This window comes from Antennarius striatus, chromosome 2 (assembly GCF_040054535.1).
Source record: "Antennarius striatus isolate MH-2024 chromosome 2, ASM4005453v1, whole genome shotgun sequence".
Lineage (NCBI taxonomy): Eukaryota > Metazoa > Chordata > Actinopteri > Lophiiformes > Antennariidae > Antennarius > Antennarius striatus.
Window position 1 is genome coordinate 3,636,689 of NC_090777.1, and position 22,054 is coordinate 3,658,742.

Genomic DNA, 22,054 nt, shown 5'->3' on the forward strand with positions numbered 1-22,054 from the left:
TTCAGCTGTGACACGTCGAACTACACTGTATTTGAAATCTCTCGCCCCGCAAAGATCCATGGACCTCGATATATTTTGATTGAATATTGATTAAACACTTCCACCCCAAAACACTCTGTGTTAGTGGGGCGTGGCTCTGAGCTCCCTCTATCAACACTTCCCTCCCCGCTCTAAGCTCCCTCTATCAACAGTAATCCTACATCTACTGTCTCAGTCAGTGTAAACACTGGGTCAGCTGATGGAACTGAGACCACCGGTAAAAGTAGCAGAGGATTTGTGGAGAAAAGCACAGATGAAATCCCACTTGGGGTCAACAGGGCCATGATGGAGCCTTGGGACGGCCTACAGCACCGTAGGGCTGCAGATGATGACAACCCTGAACATTAACAGTTAACGGTTGAACCGGTTTGTTAGAGGCTGTTATAGGATGAAGAGCTGCCCGTCCAGTGAGAGATGAGTCGAGCGAAGCGACATCCTCTCCCTCCAGACAAACAGGAAATGACTGACAGGAAGCAGTTTATTAAAAATAATAGTTTTAATGTGATCCTGAGTCACGAGCAAAGAGTGGAAGCAACAGAATCCACAAGTCAGTTGTGTTGTGATGAAATAAAGATTAGTGCTGTTCTCTAGATGTTTGCTTCTGGATCCTGAGGCTCGTACAGAGTCTAGAACCCTCATCCCTGATGGTCTGAGCAGATTGGATCACCAGACATTTCTGGACATGTCTCTTTTGGGCTTTAACTTTGTCACGTGACGTCTTGGACCTTAAGGGATCTTTGGTCTGGTTTGGTGTCAGTAGGAGAGCTAAGAACCTAATGGGTCAGCACACACAGTAACACTGAGATCCTCCTACTAACTCCTCACCAGCTGGAGGAGAACCCAGGGAGTCACCCGGGTCACTGAGGGACTTAAGGTGGTCCAGGTTTGTGTCTGATGCTGTATCTAGATTGATCCTCTCTCCAAGGGTTCTGTGTTCCAGCAGGACCCAGCAGGTTGAGCTCTGGACAGGGGTCCATAAAGGTCCGGTTGTTAAGATGGTTCTGGTTCCTGAGGGTGGGTACAAACAGGGTCTGGTTGTGGTTCCTTGGGTAGGTATGGACAGGGTCTGGTTCTGGTTCCGTCACCTCAGGTCCGTCCACAGGTGAAGGACAGCAGCAGTACCGCTGAGGGTAAGGACAGGGAGGCCTTCCCGGTCGCCGCGGCGATGGCTGCACACACAGAAGACGTGTTGGACGTCATACATGACACAGGAAGACTAGTGGACTGGGTCGGGTCGTTCGGTACCGAAATGATCATGTTAACATGTGACTCGTGACCCGTTAGTGATGTCCGTGTTCTTGTCATGTCTTCCGGTCTGACAGGAATCCATTAACGCCATTCAGTATCACCAATAGTGAATCGAAGAATTCAAATGTTTACTGACTGTTTATTCGACACACGTAGTTAATTAAATCAGAGGAACCACTTTTTAGGACAAATTAACAAAACACATCATGTCCTAATTTTGGATTTAACCGCAGTTATTAATTCTATAAAAGGAAACAAGAGAAACCAAATTTTCACTTTTTCATTTTTAAGCAAATTATTGATTCAAATTGTTTGCAATCGTTAAAAAAATACGGTATTTGTTCTGTTACTATAAAGTGATGACAATTATTCCCTTTCTTCTTCTTCATCATTATGTCGTCCTTCTCCATGTCTTCTTCCTCCTCTCTAACACCATCTGCCCTCATGTCTTCCATCCACCTTCTCTTTGGTCTTCCTCTTTCCTGTAGCACCATCCTCATCACCGTTCACCATCATCCTCACATCTCTGCTCTGGACGGGTCCAAACCAGTCTGAGAGACATCTCCCCTCATTTGCGACTCTAAATCATTTCATGAACAGTCCGACACTAAAGCAGACATCTGCATTCTTTACACCATGAAGTGATAGAACGTGTGGTGTGAACGACCTACCGACAAACTGTCTTCCTTTCTTTAGTTTGGGGTTGTCTGTGAAAACAAGAAGAAGGTTTACTGACTGAACGATAGGGATCAGAACGATGCTCCTCAAACAGGCCCACCGAACACGATGAGGCGGGTGTGTGTGTCGGTGGAGCCCAGAGGATTCTGGGCCGTGCAGCGGAACATGGAGCCGTTCAGCTCGGCTGGAACCCGCTCCAGAACCAGTTCTCTGCCCACGTGTTCCAGACCGCCGTTCAGGAGACGACCCCCGACCCGAGTCCAGGTGAAGATGGGCTGAGGGAAGACCTCGCTCTGCACACACACACACGCACACACACACACACATATACACACACAAACGTGACGAGTCAACTCGAGGTTTACTGAGTGTCCACGGGGAGGAGGGGCTCTGCAGGGAGTGACCAATCAGAAACGTGGACAGGTCCAGTGCATGTTCTACAAAATCAAGGTGTTAAACACGAAATCTGGACTACATCAACGATTACAGCTGGAAAAACATTAAAATCACGCTGGTGGAGCGATGGTTCAGTATGACTCACGTCACATTCTGTCTGCGTGCCGATTGGATGATAGAGCTACACAGTGGACCGGGTCATGTCTGTCTGTTTGCTGATTGGATGGAGTGGGAATGCAGATCGTTGCTGCTCCCTGGGAGTTGGAAACTTACGGCTGAAGGTCCCAGCTGGAAGCCCTGGACTGCGATCCGCACCGTGTCGCCCACCCGGGCCTGACTAGGGCTCATGGACAGCCTGGGTCCTCTAGGAGAGGCTGGCAGAGAAAGACAGACAGGTTGGGTCTTCTAGGAGAGGCTGAAGCTGGGCAGAAGCCATTAGGCTTGTGAAATTCCTGTCTCCAGAATCAACAAACACCTCTTTCATTACAACCACCCAACAACACCCAACACCACCACCACCAAATAACACCCAACACTAACACCCAACACCACCCAACAACACCTGACAACAGCAAACACCACCCAACACCTCCAGACACCACCCAACACCACCTCCACTTCCATCAGTCTGTGATAGACATGGAGACGGATAAATCGATCAATCGATCAGATGAGATTCCTGGTTTCACTAATGCAGATGTTTCCAGAATGCATCAAGCTTCTCAGGGGGTCACCCTGCCCTGACAACACCTCATAAAACTGTGGTACCAACATGATTCGAGCAGCACACATTGTACTGAAGGTTGACTGTGACTCACTTTATATGAGTGGTTCCGGGTCTAGTCTTACGTCAGAACCTTGTCTCTTCAGAGTGTTTGTGGCCGGACTCTGTCCTTTGGACTGTGGCTATAGTGAAGCTCGAGTTCACTGTGACAAACACTGTCCATCTGCCAAAGTCTGACTGCAGTGTTTAAAGAGTATTTCTCATCTGTGGTGTTTAATCCAGATGCTGAGAACCTGAGAAACCCTAAACCCTCCCCCCATCGTGTTGATGCTGAAACCAACCTGCTGCTGTGGGGGTATCTAAAATGATCATTAAGGGTGTGATTACTTCTGGTACATCAGATTAATGCATCGCCAAAGCCCATATTAACTCTATGAACAAACTCAAGAAACACCATGAAACAGGTGTCGACGGTGCTTCTACTTTAGACTCTGCAGGAGTTTTTTGGTTCATGACTCACCCAGTGTGACCTCTGACTGCATAGGCATGGAGAGAGCTGGGTGGTTGACCTCACAGCTGAACAGGGCCTCGTTGTCTACCTGGGGGTTCAGGTTCCAGGTCAGCATGGCTCTCACCTGCACCGTGCCATCCCCTGCATCCTGCTGCTGGTGCTGGGAGTAGTAGAGCGGATCGCTGCTTTGAACCCAGCGGGGGAATTCCCTGCTCACCACCGTCTCAGGGATCACCTCGGTCGGCTCAGAGTCAGCTTTGGATATTTGCTCGTTTTCGTCTTTGGGGTGATCTGGGCTGTCCTGGCCCAGTTGGGCCAGCTTCCCAGCATTCTCCAGCAGGGTGACAGACTTCTGCAGTTTAGTGTCATCAATGTCTCGACTGGTGGAAACCTGGCCGCTCCAGAGTCCTGCCTGACTCCTGCCCTGGGTCTTCTCTTGAACATGAACCTTGCTCTGCTCTCCTACTGAGGATGACTGGGTAGATGGGACCACATCAATCAGCTCACCATCCCGCTTGAAGTAGACCTGGAATCCAGACAAAAACACAAAAGAGCTCAACAGGAACACTGGAGACATTTCAAATCAGAATCCAGGTTCTTCCGTCTGCCTCAGGTCACAATCTGAGTCATGACTTCTGTCTAACAGCACTGAATGGCATCCTGCTAGCTGCTAAGGTCTCTTTCTTTGGGTCCACATTTTAAGTCAGGGAGGAGGCAGCACGCTGCACGTCCCTGCACAGCAGAAGCAGGGTTTGGTTTACGGGTTAGGGTTAGGATTATGTTCAGGGGTTTTAGAGTTAGGGTTAGGCATAGGGTTTTAGGTTTAGAGTTAGGGTTAGGATTTATGGTTAGGTTTAAAGTTGGGTCAGAGGTTAGGGTTAGGAGTTAAGATTAAGGGTTAGGTTTAGGGTTTGGGTTACGGTTGATGTTGGGGTTACTGTTTGGGGTTAGGGGTCAGGGTTAGGGGATAGGGTCAGGGTTAGGGGTCAGGGTTAGGGGTCAGGGTTAGGGGTCAGGGGTTGAAGGTTAGGGTTAGGGTTGATGTTAGGGTTAGGGTTTGGGATTAGGTGGACATTGATTTGCCTCATTGCAATTCCTCTTTGTCAAGACTATCCACTGTTTGACTAGATGACGGGCTGCACCTGCCCTGAATGTGTGTGTGGTAGAATACTGTCCACTGAATTCAGGTCTTGTAAATGGGGCATTGAATTCTTCCTCCCAATCAGGCTGGAGCGTCAAATATGAAACCAGGACATCGTTCCTTCCTGGGTTGATGAACAGAACTTATTTTTTTTATACTCCAAACACAGGGCTGTTCTGCTTCACCATTTGGTCTCAAATAAATTGTAATAATATGCTTTTATTGTGTTCTTTGTTTTCAGAGAACATCTGACCTACCTATAGGCAACAGTGACAATATCTCTGAAGCTGCCCAGAAGCAGGGCTATAAATATCACGAACTGAAAAACAACACACCTGCGACCTCAGTTTACAAAGGGCTGTGAACACACACCCTTCAAGTACTGTGTGTCAGTGGGCAGCTCAGTGCTAGATGCTGATACTGGTATTGGTATGAGGTCATGTAACCACTCAACAGGCAGTCAGTGTTTGGATAATTTGATGAATTGACTTTATCAAGATCGTCACTGACCTATTATTGCTTGTTTTATCTTGTTCGTGTTTGCTTCAAAGGCGAATGAATCTCCACAGGGTTTTTGTTTCATCGCAGACACAGCTGTCCTCTAATCACACAGTCCCTAATCCACTTTCCAAAGAGGTCACAAAGTCCACACAGACTAAAGTCGTGGCAGCAGCAACAAATGGAGTCACTGAAATACTTTTCATCATCTTTAAGCATTTGAGATTTCAAATCCAGAAACACTTCTAGGTGCATATTGCAGTAAAATAACCAGAATCCTAGGATTTATAAAAGCTTTTTCTTATTCCTTAATCCTGTATAGATGGACCCTGACCCTGATCTTGATCCTGACCCTGATCCTGATCCTGATCCTGAAGGAGTCACACATATTTGACTGTGGATACTGGGTACCTTCAGAGAGAGCAACAAGGCTACATCTCACCATGGGAGCTGGCTTTGCCCCGGTAACGGTGCAGACCAGGGAAAAGTTCTGGACTTCGTAGCGGCTGAATGGAGCTGGACTATCAGCTGCCTCCAGAGAAATCGATCTGGGAGGAACTGAGAGAAAACAAAAAGGCACTGAAACACACGAAGGAAGCTAAAAATACAGTATATGTGTATCCATCAGTAAAATGATGACCCTGACTAATACCAACACCAACCCTAAACCTAACCCCTAACCCCTAACCCCTACCCCGAGCCCTAACCCCAACACTAAACCTAACACCTAAACCTGACCCTAATCCCAACACAAAATCTAAACCTAACCCCAACCCCAAGCCCTAACCCCAACACTAAACCTAACCCTAAACCTAACCCTGAGCCCTAACCTACCCCTAACCCTGACCCGAACTCCAACTCAGAGCCCTTACCCCAACACTAAACCTAACCCCTAACCCTGACCCTTTGGAGGTCGTCATGACAGTCTACACTGGTCTACAGAGAATTTTCTCAACAACTAAACAGGTCATCAAGAAATATGTTTAAGATGTTAGCGATGTTCAGAGACCCACGCTGTCATCACAGGTGGAATATTTTTACACAAGTATGGAAGGATATGCAAGTATGGAAGTGTTGAATTTGATGACCTGAGGAACAAAGTCACACCTATGACAGTGAGGAAGATGCTGCCGGAGGCCAGAACCACCTTGTCTCTGGTCCTCCTGTCGTAGATGCCCACATGGCACTCGTACAGACCGTCGTCATCCATGTGGACCTCAGGAAGCCTGTTGAACACGTCAGCTTTAAGACTGGAGACAGTGTGAACAGAAGGTCTCATGCTGATGGGCCTCCAGGGTCTGCTGATCAGACCACAGACATTACAGACATACCTCACTGTGGAGTGGTAGGACAGGTGTTCTCGTCTGCGGTTGTCCTCCAGGTGAGAGTAGCTGCTGTTGTACATGGAGTCATACGTGAAGATCTTCTGCTTGCCTCCGTCAGTCACCTAAAGGGGTTGAACACTGTAGGTGTCGCCATGACGATTCAAATAACCTGAACACCTGACGCCAAGATGGATGGACTGGAGGGGCATTTAAGTACACACTGTCTGTCTTACTGTCTGTCTGTCTGTCTGTCTGTCTGTCTGTCTGTCTGTCTGTCTGTCTGTCTGTCTGTCTGTCTGTCTGTCTGTCTGTCTAATCTATTTATTCACCTATTTTGTTTGTTTTCTTGTTTATCCATCTATTTATTTATTTACCCATCCATTTGTTAATTTATTTGTTTGTTTACCCTTCTATCAATTTGTTTATTTGTTTATTCATTCATCTATTGATTTATCTATTTATTTATCTACAGCATTTATTTATCTATTTGTTTATTTACTTGTTTGTTTATCTATTTGTTTATTTATACACACAGGGCGAGGCTGGTTAACCATCACCTGTGTGTTCACTCGGAACCAGACGATCTCTCGGAGGTTGCCGTCTGTCTGGAAGTTGCACTTGAGCGTCACCGTGTCTCCAACGACGACGGGAGGAAGAGGTTCAATGGAGACGGTCAGATAACCTGCATGAGAGAGGAGGAAGAGAGGAGGAAGAGAGGAGGAAGAGAGGAGGAAGAGAGGAGGAAGAGAGGAGGAAGAGAGGAGGAAGAGAGGAGGAAATGACATCAGGCAGGCATATCAACCAATCACAAAGAACTTCATGTGACATCTGACAGCCAGGAACCCCACAGTGCAAACCCTTCCCTCACCACTCCCTGTTTAACCAGTGTTCACTGACCTAGATGACTTTGCCCCTCCTGCTGAAGAGGGATGTAGAGGTAGAGGGGCAGGGGGAGGAGGAGGCATGTGGAATGTGGTCTGCAGGACCGGAGGACTCCTGACATGAGGAGCATGGAGAGGTGGGGAAGCCGAACCCATTCAAAAAGCGGTTGAGTTCATCAGCTCTATCCACATTCCCCACACTGTACTGCACCCCTCACCATACCCGGTGATGGTCCTCATGCCCCCCAGACCTCAAGCACCTGGTTATGCCCCAGCTGGTTCTCCAGTTTCCTCCCATAGGTCTCATTGGCCTCCCTCAGGCAGAGTTGCAGTGCCTGCTGGGCCTTCCTCATCTCCTCCTCATTCCCACTGAACGCTTCTTCCTGTACAGGACAACCTTCACCTCCTTGGTTACCCACGGTTTGTTGTTGGGGTAACACATCGTCAGCCTAATAGCATGTCTGCCTGACTCATTTTTTCAGGTTTTTGGAAAAGAAGAAAAAACACCTTTTTTTCAGCAAGTTGTAAGAACTTTTTATTTATATTTTAATGGTGTCTCCTACCAGATGTGTGAACAAGTTTGAAATAAAAAAACAGACACAATAACTATTATGTAACATATAAAACTGACTTATGCAAATCTTGCAGGGAACTAAATTTGACTTAGGCAGTTTTTTATAAAAACATTAAACCATCAAATATGTTTCCAATGTGTTTCCTTAAACATATCATAACATTTAACATACCTTAACATAACCTGGTCATTTAACTTTTATCTTAACTAATGTTAAGGACTAACTTTAACTAAGATATTTCACTTGCCGAACCCAGGTTGTTTTATTTTGCCTTGGTGAGGCAGGTTGTTATAGTAGTCATGGACCACTCTTGGTAGAACCAGCTTCATTGCCTGCAAGTCCTGGAATTTTGTCAGAGTAAGCGGCAATTGGGTAGGAAAGAGTTGGACCCAGGGGAAGGGTTCCCTGGGGATGGTCACTCGCTGAGGCAGGACCTCCCAGTCTGACGCAAACGCTAACTTATAGCGAATCGTACCATCTGCCAAGTACTGCAGAGCCCGAAGGTCATGGACTGTGGGGTCACCTGCTTTTCTGCCTGGGCGGATGTTTGTGATGTAGGCCCCAGATAACTGCTTGAAGTCGTTGTGGTACAACTGGGTGACCTTGTATGGGGAGGGGTTCAAACGAGCAGTTTCAAAAAATGACAATGTAATCACGTGGAGTGTAAATGTCCATCCTGATACGGCGTTCAATGCAGCTGTGCATAGAGTCACACTCCATTTGTGTGTGCCCTGCAACCAGAAATTTTTGTTCAATGGTGACATCATGCTTCATGGCCAGATCAAGGTAGGCATTTGCAATGGTGCAACACCGATTCTGACAGCCACAGCCATCACTCCAGACTATGACTTTTTTAATATTTGAGTTGGCCTCTAAGACTGACTCAAAGTGTTTGAACTGCAGATGGGCAAAAACCTCGCTGCCGAGGGAGCCCTCATGCTCCTCCCAGGGGTAACAATGGCCATCTTTGTTACCCAGGTTGAAGCAAGTAAAGTTGTGCATCTGCAATTTAGTTTTATAATACATTGTGCTTGCTTGGGTCTTGGGGCACAAAAGAACACGCTGCAGGTCTATTGTCCACACTGAGAGTTTGTCACTGGATTCCTGTTTATCCTTAGCTTTTTCAGCCTGAGCTTCAGCCTTTAATTTCAAATGAGCATTAAGGGTATCCTGATCTATATTCCTGCCTTGGCACCAACACATACATCACACTGGTCTTTCCGTGGTATGAACACAGAGTATTTCAACTCACGGAACACTTGGCGGAAATACCCCTCACTCACAACCCGTGCTCCATTCTCACCAACAGCTTTACAGTATTATTTGTACAGGTCACAAATAACTGTTTTAGGCTCCAGATACTTCATGTCTTGATAGGAGGGAACATGGCGGCAGTAATGGGATGGAATGGTAGGCAGACATGTCAATTTGAGATGACTTGGGCACATTTTTATATGCCATCAAAAATGCCCAAGTCAGCTAGTTGACTAAGGAAGATAGTGTTTTTTAAATGTTACAAGCCTTCTGATTGGCTGAGGACATAGGCAATTATACAGGGTGGTGCAGCAGTGATAGGAGAGTAGAGTTAGGCCAATATCTCAATTTGGCAAAAAAATGAGTTAGGCAGAAATGCTATTAGGCTGACGACATGACTGTCATGACAGGTACTACCGTGTACACACAGAAGTTCATGTAGTCTTTTAAACACTCAGCCGCCCCTTTGACGTCCTCCCCATGTGAGCCTACGATGACATCCCAGTCGGTGGTCTGGAAACAGTTCCTCAGCGTCTCCTCAGCTTCAGGGTACCATCTCCTGACGGGTTGTTGCTGCCAGCCGCTTCACCAGCGGGATGTAGGTGGGCTGTAGGTGCACTAGGTTGAGGTCTGATTTACCTAGTTGGGGTGGGGGGGTGGTGGTGTATGCCTTCTTGGCATTAGTGTAGAACAGAACGATGGTCCTGTTCTTCCATGTGGGGCAGTCTACACACTGGACCAGTCTAGGGAGAGACAAGTCCAAAGTGATGTGATTAAAGTCACCTGTGATCATGACAAGCACCTCCGGGTATCCGATCCGAAGAGCAGAGGTGGTTGTAGACGGTCTCTCGTGCCATCTCAGGGTCCGACCTCGGCGTTACGTAGGCAGCGAGGACGACGTTTTGAAACTCATGCGCCAGGTAGTAGGGCCTGATGCTAACAGCTGTTAGCTCCAGATCGTGGTAGCAAAGCGTAGCTTTCATAGTCACATGTGGCACCATTTGTTTTTTATACGTACACCAGTCCCTCGCCTATTCTCGCTTCAAGATGCACGGCTTCACCTCATCGCAGAGCTTTAGTGGGTTGTCACGTGATATCGTACGCATATGCTATTGGCTGACAGAAGTGTAATAAAAACACTTTTAATACAAAAAGTCTTATCAGAGTGTGGGAAAAGGTAATACCGATAGAAGGTGGGTTAATGTCAGTATGGGGAGGGTTCATAAACATTTAAATTATCATAGATAATAAATAGTTTGTTGATATATTGTGGGATTTATGGTCCTGGAACACATTAACCACTAACCCTAATCCCTGACCCTGACCCTGACCCTGACCCTAACCCATGAACAAAGGTCAGAAGAGATAAAAGAGATGAAAACATAGAACATCCACACAGAGTAGACTAAAACCTGAGGCCCGCTCGTGCATGCGTATAAATTGTCATGCGTGACGTCATGCGTCATGTGTTATATATGATGTCATGTTTCATGTGTCATGTGTGTCATCACACATGGTCTAAGTGTAATGGTGTTACTCTGGAGATTCTTGAGTCCTCAGAGGCTGACTGTCATTTGTGCGTTTGGGCCAATCAGATTAACTGGATTGATGTCCTTAATCTCAGAAAGGAACCAGACATACAGGTTCAACCCAGAACAGTGCAGTCTGATAATTTAGTGTGATCAGGATGAAGTAATGACACTTCAAGCAAACTAAACTATTATTTGCGGTATCCATGGCGACAGCTGTGGTTTGAATATTCACAACCTTCCCCGAGGGGAGGGTTGTGAGGCGACTGCAGCGTTTATTTCGGGTTCTCTGTTCTCGTGTGGAACTGTAGCTGTTCAGCATCGCTGGTGCTTCACAGCAGAACGAGTCAACCACGTCATCCACTGAGGACAGATGCCCCTACGGGTGTAGAGGTGAACTGAAGGTCAACCTCAGTTTAATGAAAGCAGTCCACTGCTGGCTGCTCTAATCCCAGGATCAACGCACAGTTCTACGCTGTGGTTGAGCGCTGGGATTAAAAGGGTTAACAGAAATCACACGTCTTCAGCTGTGAAGACTTTCACTAAAGCACGCGTGATATCCACACACACACGTGATTCGCTGACACGTTAGATCACACGGAAGACGAGGGACCTCCATGTGAGGGTGGGAGCACAATGGGTTGGGCACACTGACGACCAAATAATGCTGATGAAGATGACAACAACTGGATTTTAAGTGTGTTTGGGAACTTTTACCCCTTTCACAATAAAAGTCTCAGCCATAACTGAAGGGTTTCTTTCCACTGAGGCACTAAAAAGAGTTTTCATGTGAAACAGGAAGTGCTTGGATCGTTGTAACAGGGGTTGAACCCTTAGTTTAACTAATGCAGCTCCTTCATATGCAAATTTCATGTTTTTGTGTGGGAAATATTTAGATTTTTTTTTTTTTTTCTAAATCCATTGTGATCATCTTAAAAATGAAAGAGGAACGTGTGGTTCCAGCTGGAACAGATGAAGAACTCTGCTGTTATCTGTAGGAACCAAACCAAACTGGAGGATATGCAGCATCTGGTCGGACCTGACGCCCGGGAACCGAACCGGTGCCCTCTGGGAAACGGAAGCTCCCAGAGAGCCTACCGACGTGAAGCCTACTGAAGCAGAGCCTACCGCCGCCTGACGCCTCACCTCCAGCGGCGGCCTGAGCTGCATGACGTCAGCCTGCCTACGGATTATTTTTCCCATGTTTTCCTCTTAATCCTCCCTCCAGTCTTTCATCCAGAGAGCCGGCCCCCCTGTCCACACCAACAATGAGGTGGAGGGATTAGCAGAAACATCATGAAGCACTGGGTCATGATGGACGGATCAGAGAACACCACAAATCCATGGTTTAACTGAGGGGAGCATATTCTGGAATGAGCTTAAGGTGGGTTGAAATGAGATACGGGAGTGATCCCTCCTCCCCTCTCAGGTCGGAGTCGGACGTCCGCTGGTGGCTCCAACGTGGACAACCAGCCTGACTGCTGCCGTGGGAACGGTGGAGATGGGCTCAAACCAAAGCTGGTGCTGAATAGGAAATGCAGGGAGCTTTGATCACACACGTCTGTATTCAGAGAAACCTCATCTGTCAGTGGATAAGAAGCAAACACGGAGATAAAATCCCTACCCAAGAGAAACGCCTTTCACCCGTCAAGAAGCAGAAGATCTATCCAGAGCAACGTAAACGTATTGGAAAGAGCTCCAACGAGCGGAGCAGCTGACAGCCTGCAAGAAAATCCATATATCATTATTATGTTTTTATTGTCCATCAGTCAATGCGAAAGCTTCTAAATCTCATGTGTTGTGTTGCTTCAGGACGTGGTCTTCATTGGACCTGTGAGAAGGTCAGGCCTCCTGTTTGTCCAGCTCTGAGGAACCCGGAGGAGACGGGTGGACGGCGTGGAGGACGACTCGTCAACGGTCCAGGTCAAAGACCAGCAGAAAGGGATTGAGAAGAAAGTTGCTCCAGCAAACATGAAGCCTGTTTGAAGACGAATCCCATTGATTCGGGTTCATCTGGAGTTGGACGTGCTGCTGTCCACAGCAGAAAAACGAAAAAACGTTTACAAATTCTAGAAAAAGTTGTTGAGGTGTCGTCTGGAGATGGAAGCTGATGTCAGCTGATCACAACTCACACAAGACACAGCAGAAAAAGACCTACCAGACTGACCACCAGGCTAACCTACAGGTTGTATGTGAGGAATGACTCCAGAAAAGAAGATGACCTTTTTAAAAGAGAAAGGATTGCAAACGTCATCAGCTCCATCACCACTGACTCCTGACCCCGAAGCAGCTCCAGCTACATGCTACCTCAGGTCACATGACCACAGGTCACATGACCACAGGTGACACCACCACCCGTCTTAATTATGTCTTTACGGATGTTGCATGAGAATAGTTCACCGTGAATCTAAGTCAGTGCGAACTCTCTCAGTCTAGAGAAAATAAACCACAAAGGCTCCAATGAGAACACAGCAGCAGCCGAAAGGTGAGCAGGTCACATGACCAGCTGCTTAGAGATCACCTGCAGCTCCTCTGACTGGATTTATTGAACTATCAACCATCTTCTGATGGGATGAAGAGATGCGATGAGAATGCACACAGTGACCTGAGTTAAATCCAGTCTGGTTCTATTCGTCATGGGGTCGAGACGTCCTGAACGTAATCTGACCCCAACGTTACAAGAACGTTGGTCTGGAGATGAACTCACTCAGGAAGGAGGCTGGACTGGAACACAATCAGGATAGAAAGCTGTGAGGGCGTGGCACCAGGTGACATGTGATCCAATCCCATGGGAGCAGAATGGAGAACGCTGTTCCGGATAGACATGAATGAAGAACAAGTAGATGAACACACTGAATATTTTATACTGAGGGGATGAAGAGCTGGAGGATGTTAGAAATCACACACAACTGAAAACCAACCAGAGAAGAATCATTCTGTAAAATCTGACCTACATAAAGGTGTTTTTGGTCTTTTTCCTGTTTTTCATTCAGCATCCTCTGAAACTCGTTCAGTTCTTTGGCCTTTGGCTGAGTGGTCCTGGTATCTCAGGTCACCTCAACTCTTCGGTTGGAGCAGCACAAATCCACATACACTCACTGCTCAAAATTTAGACAGAAGCTCCAAAATCTGGAAATCTGAGCTGTGCTTCGGATTAATGTCCATGCATTTAGGGACCTGGACAGCCTCAAGCATTTAATCATTTTTAAGTCCAGATTACCTGGAACAATACGGGTCGCCGTCACACAATGGGCTTTTATCCCTGAAGGTCACATCTCTAAAACCCATTAGGTAATTTATTGCTTCCCCCCAACAGTTTCCTTTGGTACCAGGTTTCAACTCTCCGTCAGCAGGACCATCATAATCTTCTGCATCTGGGTTCCACAGCAGTCGTCCAATGACGTTTCATGAACGGCAGTAATGCTGTTTTTAGTCCAATTATGTTTCAATGATTGATTGATTGATTGATTGACAGATGAATAGTAGCAATGCAGTCAGATTGTCCATCACAGCGGAGTCAGAGAGAGTCACAGCACAGGGTCCACACTGGACCACACTATATGTCGCTAATGTCAATCACCCCATGTCTACAGGTCAGTCATGACCATTGACCTCTGACCCTAACCCTACCAACAACAACAGGTGACGACAGTGCTGTGGATGAATAGTGGACGAGTCTTCCAGGTAACATCACCAACATTCTATAATTTTCATAGTTATGCAGACTCTGGTAAACTGATAATAATAATACATCTGTTACCCCTAATAGGTATTATTACTATTAATAATAATAAATTCATTTCTCTGAAATAAATCTATTCACTCACAACCTCTCTTCTCCCTGTAAAATCCAAAAATGAAATTTACGCCAGGTGATGTTAACCTGATATAATCTACCCAACAAAAAGTATGTCATCAAAATGTAGATAAATACAACAACATGACAAACTATCAATCAATCAATCAACTTTTATTTATATAGCGCTTAATCACATCTGAAGACATTTCAAAGGGCTTTACAGATAGAAAGCCAACAATGCCCTCCAGAGCAAGCATAAGCAACGGTGGCAGGGAAAAACTCCCTCATTGAGGAAGAAACTCCGGGCAGGACCCAGGCTCTGACGGGCGGTCGTCCGCCTTGACCTGTTGGTTGGGAAAACGTAACGCCTCGCTAACCTCAGCTATGACATATTGAACAAAGTAAGTGTCATGGGGGGGCGACTCCCAAAGGGTTCCAAAATTACTGAAAAATTAGTAATTTCATGGCAGACTCCACCAGGTCATAATAGCTCATGGTCCTATTTCTAGGTTCTCAGTAACAACATCAACCCCAAGGCCGCAGAGGCACGGTGATTTCTAGCTAAAGGTTAGGGTTAAGGTTAGGGGTTAAGGGCTAGGATTAGGGTTCGGGTTAGGGTTGGCATTAGGGTTGGCATTCTATCATCATCTACAGGTTGGGCGACTTTATATCTGAATAGGTTGGGTTTCTGTCTGTTAAAGCGCTGTGGAGTGTCTGCTGATGTGATCAAGCGCTACACAAATGAAGGTTAATCATTTTATTGATTGATTGATTGATTGATTGGTTGATCCCTCATCTGTCCATTGTCTGGGGTCCTGCTTCCTTCCTTCCTCCTTCATCATCAACCAACCATCCATCCATCCATCCATCCATCCACCTGTGATTGTGTGCTAACTAGATGGTAGTTCACTGATCCCTGAAGGGAAAAGCCGAAAGGAGAAGAAGAAGAAGTTCCGTTATGTATACAGTTGTAATATGAATCTACGTGTCCACCACGATTTCCCACCTTCTCCCCCCTTTACAACTCCCCCCGTCCTCCCTCTCTGTCTTTATTGTTCGAATTTTTCATGACTACACGAGGAATCTCTCTTTTACTTCATGGAATGACGACTCGTGCCAAGTGACAGAAGTCCCAAACACAGGTCATTATTTTGAGCAAACTGGAAGTGATCACTTCCTGTTTGGTAACACAGGTGAACAATTTTAAGACCATTTTCCAAAATTACTGAATCATCACATACCCTATATCATCTACAAACATCATTTCAACCCGTTTCAAATTGAAGTACATTTTAAGTTCAAAGCAGGACAGAACGATCTAGGTTCCAGACGTAGGACGTACTGTGAACCCTTTAGAGTGGTTTGGAGTTAAAGGGTTAAAGTGGTCAGTGGTGATCATCAAACTGAGGTGTGGAGGTCAGTGGACTCACCAACGGTCAGACGAGGAGCGATGAAGGAGAGGAGGAGGAGGAGGAGGAGGAGGGAGAGAGGACCACTCATCCTGCCGGGTGCAGCTCAGACCAGAGGACGCTCCAGAGACCGACGGCAGCATCCGACATCCCATCCTTCAGTCTGAGGCTGTTCACCCGACTGCATGGCTTTATATCAGAGGATTAGAGCAGCACTCTCTCTCTCTCTCGCTCTCCCTCCCCTTTTCTTCCTCTGGTTCTCCACCGCTCCTCTCATCTTCCTCTAACTGTGCTGTTCATCATCCCCTCAGGTTGGTCTCTTGTGTTTGTCAGAATTAGCTTCAATTGGGAAGATTTCCAGCTCAGCTGGTTGGTCTGGTTTTAAAAACTTCAGTTTGTTAACTGTGATGACACTGTCAGGGCTTTACTCTGAACAAAACCCTTTTCGGTTCTTTAGCTCGGTTGAGAGGTGCATCTTCAATTATGAGACAAATTGTAGTCAAAATCAGGTTTACTCAAAAAGTTCAGCAGCTTTTAAAATACTGGTGAGGATACAGCGCTGGGCTTTCCAACAGACGCAGCAAAAAACCTCTGGAGAAGAGCCTCGAATGTTCATTGACCGTGATCTTTATAGTGTTTGGGTCAAACTGTCCTTGAAGAATGAGCTCACCAGCAGCCTGACTCAGTTATAGTTATCTATGTGCTGCTTGTTCTGTACTTTGTGTTCAGAAAATTATGTAATAGACTAGGACTAAGTGTTGTGCTATATATGTTTGTGCACGCAGATGCATTTGGTGGTGTTTTCTATGGTTCAATGGAAATTCCCAACAAAAACCAACTGCTTATGTACACGTCTATAGCGGTATTACTGTTTGTATATGTACACGTCTATAGCGGTATTACTGTTTGTATATGTACACGTCTATAGCGGTATAACTGTTTTTATATCTACACGTCTATAGCAGTATTACTGTGTGATTATGTACACGTTTATAGCAGTATTACTGCATATATGTTTACATGCCAGAGCAGGATGTTTGTAGGCCTACCACACATTGTCTGCGTCAGTCCTCTGATTGGTCGGCTGCCTAACCAGGTACGTCTCAGTTCCTCAACAAGCTAACAGTTGCCCTCCTCACATGTAGCATGCTTCAGCTCGCTAGCATTAGCCACAGGTGTGCTACAGTCAGCTTTCACCTGGACCGCAGATGCAATGCTAAGCCAACCTGTTGGTAACCAGTAACCTCTGATCCAGGTTAGATGCCGCAGTGGTTAGCAGCTGATCAATGAAAACACTTCAGTTGCTCTAACAGCTCATGACTCATCAGCAGGGGTTCTTCTGATTGGCTGCTCTGACACAAAGGGAAGATGTGTGACTTTCCTTGGGCTGCTGCTGCGTTCAGGCGCTGCAGGACGTCTTTGTGGTCAGACTGGTCTGACTACATTCACCTGAGGAAGAGGAGCTTCTCCAGCGCCACATCGAGTTAACAACAGGAAGTAGTCTGTTCTCTACTTTCTGTTCCACACTACCAACGAGTTGGACTCCATTGCAAAGACGACATCCCAGCACAAGTACCAGAGGACACGGAATACGCTGTCTGACAACAGTATTGATTACTGATCAGTTCACACATGTCCAGCAGCAGCAGCCTGTCTCTACCTGGTGACTGGTGATGTCAACATTTCCTCAATTCTGGTTGGCTGTTCTCTGATGACACTTCAGCTGTTGTGGCGTTGTCACCAGTCCTCCACTGACGGTTCCCAGGATCACACTGGTTCGAGCCCAGGGAGGTGAAGACGAAAATGAAGATGATGATATGACGAAGATATTGATATTGATGAATACGATGATGATGAAGATCGTCGTTCTGTCCTTGGTCCTCTGTGTCTCTGCTGACAGTAAGTTTATGTCAGTCACGTTACAACCTGTAGACAGACAGACAGGCAGAAAGTCAGGCAGACAGCTGAACCTTGTTTTTGTATTTTCAGGTCAACACATACACTTTCGTATCTCTGGTTGTTCAGCCTCTGATGGAGAGGAGATGTATTCTCTGGACAGTGAAGAGCTTTGGTACGCAGACTTCATCAACAACAGAGGAGTTGTCCTCCTGCCCGACTTCTCCGACCCCGTGGCCTACGACAGGGTCTTTGACACAGCTTTGGAAAATCTACATACCTGCAAAGGAAACCTTAATAAGACGCTGACTGCTCTGGAAAACCCAGCAGTTCATCTCGGTAAAGATCATTAAACTTCAGAACAAAACTCTTCTTCCTCCTGTCCTCTGTGAACAGACTGCAGCTCACTTTTCTTTCTCTGTCCTCATGCGTGTTCTTTCAGTCCAGTGTTCAGGTTCTCACATGTTTCAGCTGCAGGTTCTCCTCTGTCATCTCTGGATGTCCTTTGGTTCCCACAAAACATTGTCTGTCTGTTTACTGTACGTTCTCAGTTATCCAGGTCATGGTTATCAAAAGCTGTTTGAGTCAATCGACTAGACTTAAAGAAAGCTTCTTGAAAACAGTTTGCCACTCATCCAAGTGTCAGTACTGAAGGTGGCTGGTCTTGTCCCAGCTTATTAACCCTGCAGGGTGTGGTCACATTTCGACGACCTTGGTTGGGTGTCAAAGGGGGGTTGTCAAAATGCAACTTTCACAGAACCTTTGTATACGAACAACCATTACAAAAACGCATGACACAGAAGAGCCAACTCATCAGGTCAGGACTCAGCAGTCTTCCTTCACCTCAAGGAAGAGGGACACTCATTTCAGGATACCAATGTTCAGATCTTGGACAGGGAAGACAGATGGTTTGAGAGAGGAGTGAATGAAGGCATCCATGTCATGGTGGAGAAGTCATCTTTCAACAGGGGGGGATGGTCTGCGACATCACCTTTCACTCATTTACAATTAGGTCCTTTCAAAACTCCCAAAAAGATGGACTCAGCAGATCAACCCAGGTGATGTAATTTAATTTTAATTTGATTTTATACTGTTTATATTTTTATTTTTATTTTTTTAGTATATGTACTGTTAATGCTACATGTGTCTGTTAGTGTAGTGTATGTCTTGTCCTGTTTTGTTTTTGTTTTTTCCTGGTGTTTGGCTGAGCAGTGGATATGTGCAATTTCCTCCGGGATTATTAAAGTATCTATCTATATATCTATGTGTCTCATGCTAATGACCCTCATTAGTATACAAAGGTGAAACATGCATTTCAATGACCGCCTTTGACACCCCCTACCACCATTGTTGAGGAGCCAGATGGGTTTCAACTACGGTCATCAAAATGTGAATAGCACTGACTACACACCACAGAGTTAATAAGCTGGTTAATAAGACCAGCCACCTTCAGAACTGAAGAAGTCTCTTGGATGAGAGGCGAAACGTTTTCAAGAAACTTTCTTTAAGTCCAGTGGATTGATTTGAACAGCTTGGGAAAACTCTGTCTGTGCTTCTTACAACACACCAACTCCTCAAGGGAATAACTGTCCTTGTGTTTCTGTCTAGATCCTCCAAACCGTCCAATCATTTACCCCGCCGACGACGTGGAGCTGGGAAAGCCCAACGTCCTGATCTGCCATGCGACTGGTTTCTACCCCGCCCCTGTAAACATCTCCTGGATCAAGAACAACGAGGAGGTGAAGGAAGGAATTAGCATCAATGCTCCATTCCCCAACGACGACGGTTCCTTCAACCAGTTCTCCAGGCTGGAGTTCAACCCAGAGCAGGGAGACATTTACAGCTGTACCCTGAACCACCAGGCCCTGAAGCAGCCGCTCACCAGATTCTGGGGTGACAAACCTTTACTTCAAAGCCCTCAAACTAGTGCTGACCAACAAACAGGAAGTAGCAAACCAACAAATACGAAGTGAACAAACAAGACCTGAATGGTAGAAAAAAAGGAGAAAGTCAGGCTGGAGAGAACCTGGATGGACGGATGACAGATGATGATTAATGATGATGGATTATGAGTGATGGTTGGATGATGGTTAGATCATGGATGATAATTGATAATGGATGATGGATGATGATGGATAGATGATGGTTGATGACGGTTGGATGATGGATGGCTGATGGATGGATGATGATTAGATGATGGCTGGATGATGGTTGGATGATGGCTAAAGGACCTTTTGTGCTTCCAGATGTGGAGGTGGACCAGCCCAGCATCGGTCCAGCAGTTTTTTGTGGCGTGGGTCTGACGGTGGGTCTCGTGGGCGTGGCTGTGGGAACCTTCTTCCTTATCAAAGGAAACGAATGCAGCTGATTGGCTTGGACTTGTGATGTCACTATCAATCCGGTCTTCACAACTGGACTTCTTCAGTTCAGAACAGAAGAAGTCTCTTGAATGAGAGACGAAAAGTCTTCAGGAACTTCCTTAAAGTCCAGTGGATTGATTTAAACAGCTTTGGATAACCATGACCTGGATAACTGAGAACCTACACAGACACTCTACAGAACTGTAAGACTGCCAAAATCTAGAATAATTACGTCAGTTAACCACAGTTACTGAATCCACATTAAGTGTGTACCCAGACAAATTCCAGACAGGAGAATTAAATGTGGTTTTTTGAACATTAGATCATTATCATCTACGGCTCTTTTAGTTAATGACCTAATAACCGATCACAGCATTGATATTTTCGGGCTAATAGAAACCTGTCTACATAAGAATGAGTAATGAAGCCTCTCCTTCCAGCCATATCAACGTTCACATAGCGCGTGATAGTGGACGAGGGGGTGGCGTGGCAGCCATTTACAACTCTGAGTCTAGCTACATCACTTTTGAAAGTCTCAGCTTGAATGTGCTAGGGTCCTCAAATAAATTAACTGATTCCTCTGAATTTGTAATTTCACATTGCCCTCCTGGACCATATTCCTCTTTTTTGATAGAATTTTCTGAATTTTTATCTAATCTGGCTGTTACCAAACATAAGGTTATAGTAATAAGAGGTTTAAAAGTCAGTTTCAACAGTGTGAATGATAGTTTCTGCGTTGGGTTTAAGTCTATGCTAGATTCTTTAGGTTTTTCACAGGTGGTGGATGATCCTACACACGACCACACCCTCGATCTTAATCTTACCCATGGTGTAGATGTAGAGCACCTGACTATTTTCCCACAAAACGGCTTCTTGTCAGATCACACCCGAGTTACTTTTGACTTTGCCCAACTAACAGTGGGCTGCAGGATAAAATCTTCCTGACAAGATCAATCTCTGATGCAGTAATAAATAAATTTAAAGAAAAAATACCCTTCTTGCTGTGAGGCAACAGTGCTAACCACTATGCCGTCGTGCCGAATTTCCCACAGACATTTCCCATGGTTTAACCCATCAGTCCGCAAACTCATGCAACGCTCCTGCAGACTGGAAAGAATTTGGCGACCCACAAAAATCGATTAAAACCAGCAAGATCCTTAAATGCTTTCAGCAAATGGTACTCTCCGATTTAAATCCCCTAATTTCTTCTGCTAAACCCATCGCCAGTCTGCTAGACAAAATTCCAACTACGCTTCTCAAAGTGGTGTAACCATTAACTAATAAACTCATACTGTCAATAAGTAATCAGTCCTTAAAAATATATGCCGCAATCTTTTAAAGTAGCTGTGATCAAGCCCCTCCTTAAGTAACCAAACCTAGACATTATCCTCCTCTCAGACTACAGGCTAATGTCCAACCTGCCATTCCTAGGTTTTCGAACAAACTACAATAAGGAGACAGCATTGCGCAGCAAACTGTCCAGTGTTGAAGTGACTCCCACAGTGTTGATTTCAACACTTTTTCAGGGTTTATATAGCTCCACACTCTCTAGAGTAACATCAGCTTTGCAAACAGTTCAACATTTAACACTGTGTGAGAGTTCCTTCTGCAACTCCTTGAACAGAGTTAAGTTAACACTACATGATTAGACAAGTAACACTGCTGACATGCTTTATTACACACTGGTTAGTGTTAGCTTTACTCACTTCAGTGTCAGGCTATCTACACCTTCAAGTGTTAAAATTATTGTAAGAATGAATCCACTAATAAAATTCTTTCAAAAACTGACAT

The 22,054-nt window shown here is 45.7% G+C and overlaps 2 protein-coding genes across 3 annotated transcripts; one reads left to right on the forward strand and one right to left on the reverse strand.

The window, feature by feature from the left end:
* Positions 1 to 551: 551 nt before the first annotated feature.
* LOC137602591 (immunoglobulin superfamily member 21-like) lies at positions 552 to 16,160 on the reverse strand. Of its 2 annotated transcripts, none has more exons than XM_068325457.1 (10): positions 16,029 to 16,160; positions 7,118 to 7,242; positions 6,567 to 6,682; positions 6,343 to 6,461; positions 5,678 to 5,793; positions 3,606 to 4,122; positions 2,635 to 2,735; positions 2,066 to 2,258; positions 1,959 to 1,994; positions 552 to 1,208 (listed from the first exon to the last, which is right to left on the reverse strand). In XM_068325457.1, the coding sequence occupies exons 1-10, from the start codon at positions 16,096 to 16,098 to the stop codon at positions 1,126 to 1,128; spliced, it is 1,476 nt and encodes a 491-aa protein (XP_068181558.1). In that variant the 5' UTR covers positions 16,099 to 16,160; the 3' UTR covers positions 552 to 1,125. The 2 variants fall into 2 exon arrangements, with proteins under 2 accessions (XP_068181558.1, XP_068181566.1); XM_068325465.1 differs by lacking the exon at positions 552 to 1,208 and adding an exon at positions 1,612 to 1,867.
* A 1,279-nt stretch (positions 16,161 to 17,439) lies between these two features.
* Positions 17,440 to 22,039, forward strand: LOC137602716 (H-2 class II histocompatibility antigen, A-U alpha chain-like). Its single transcript, XM_068325682.1, has 4 exons — positions 17,440 to 17,906; positions 17,997 to 18,242; positions 19,512 to 19,796; positions 20,150 to 22,039. The coding sequence occupies exons 1-4, from the start codon at positions 17,825 to 17,827 to the stop codon at positions 20,269 to 20,271; spliced, it is 735 nt and encodes a 244-aa protein (XP_068181783.1). The 5' UTR covers positions 17,440 to 17,824; the 3' UTR covers positions 20,272 to 22,039.
* Positions 22,040 to 22,054: the final 15 nt, after the last annotated feature.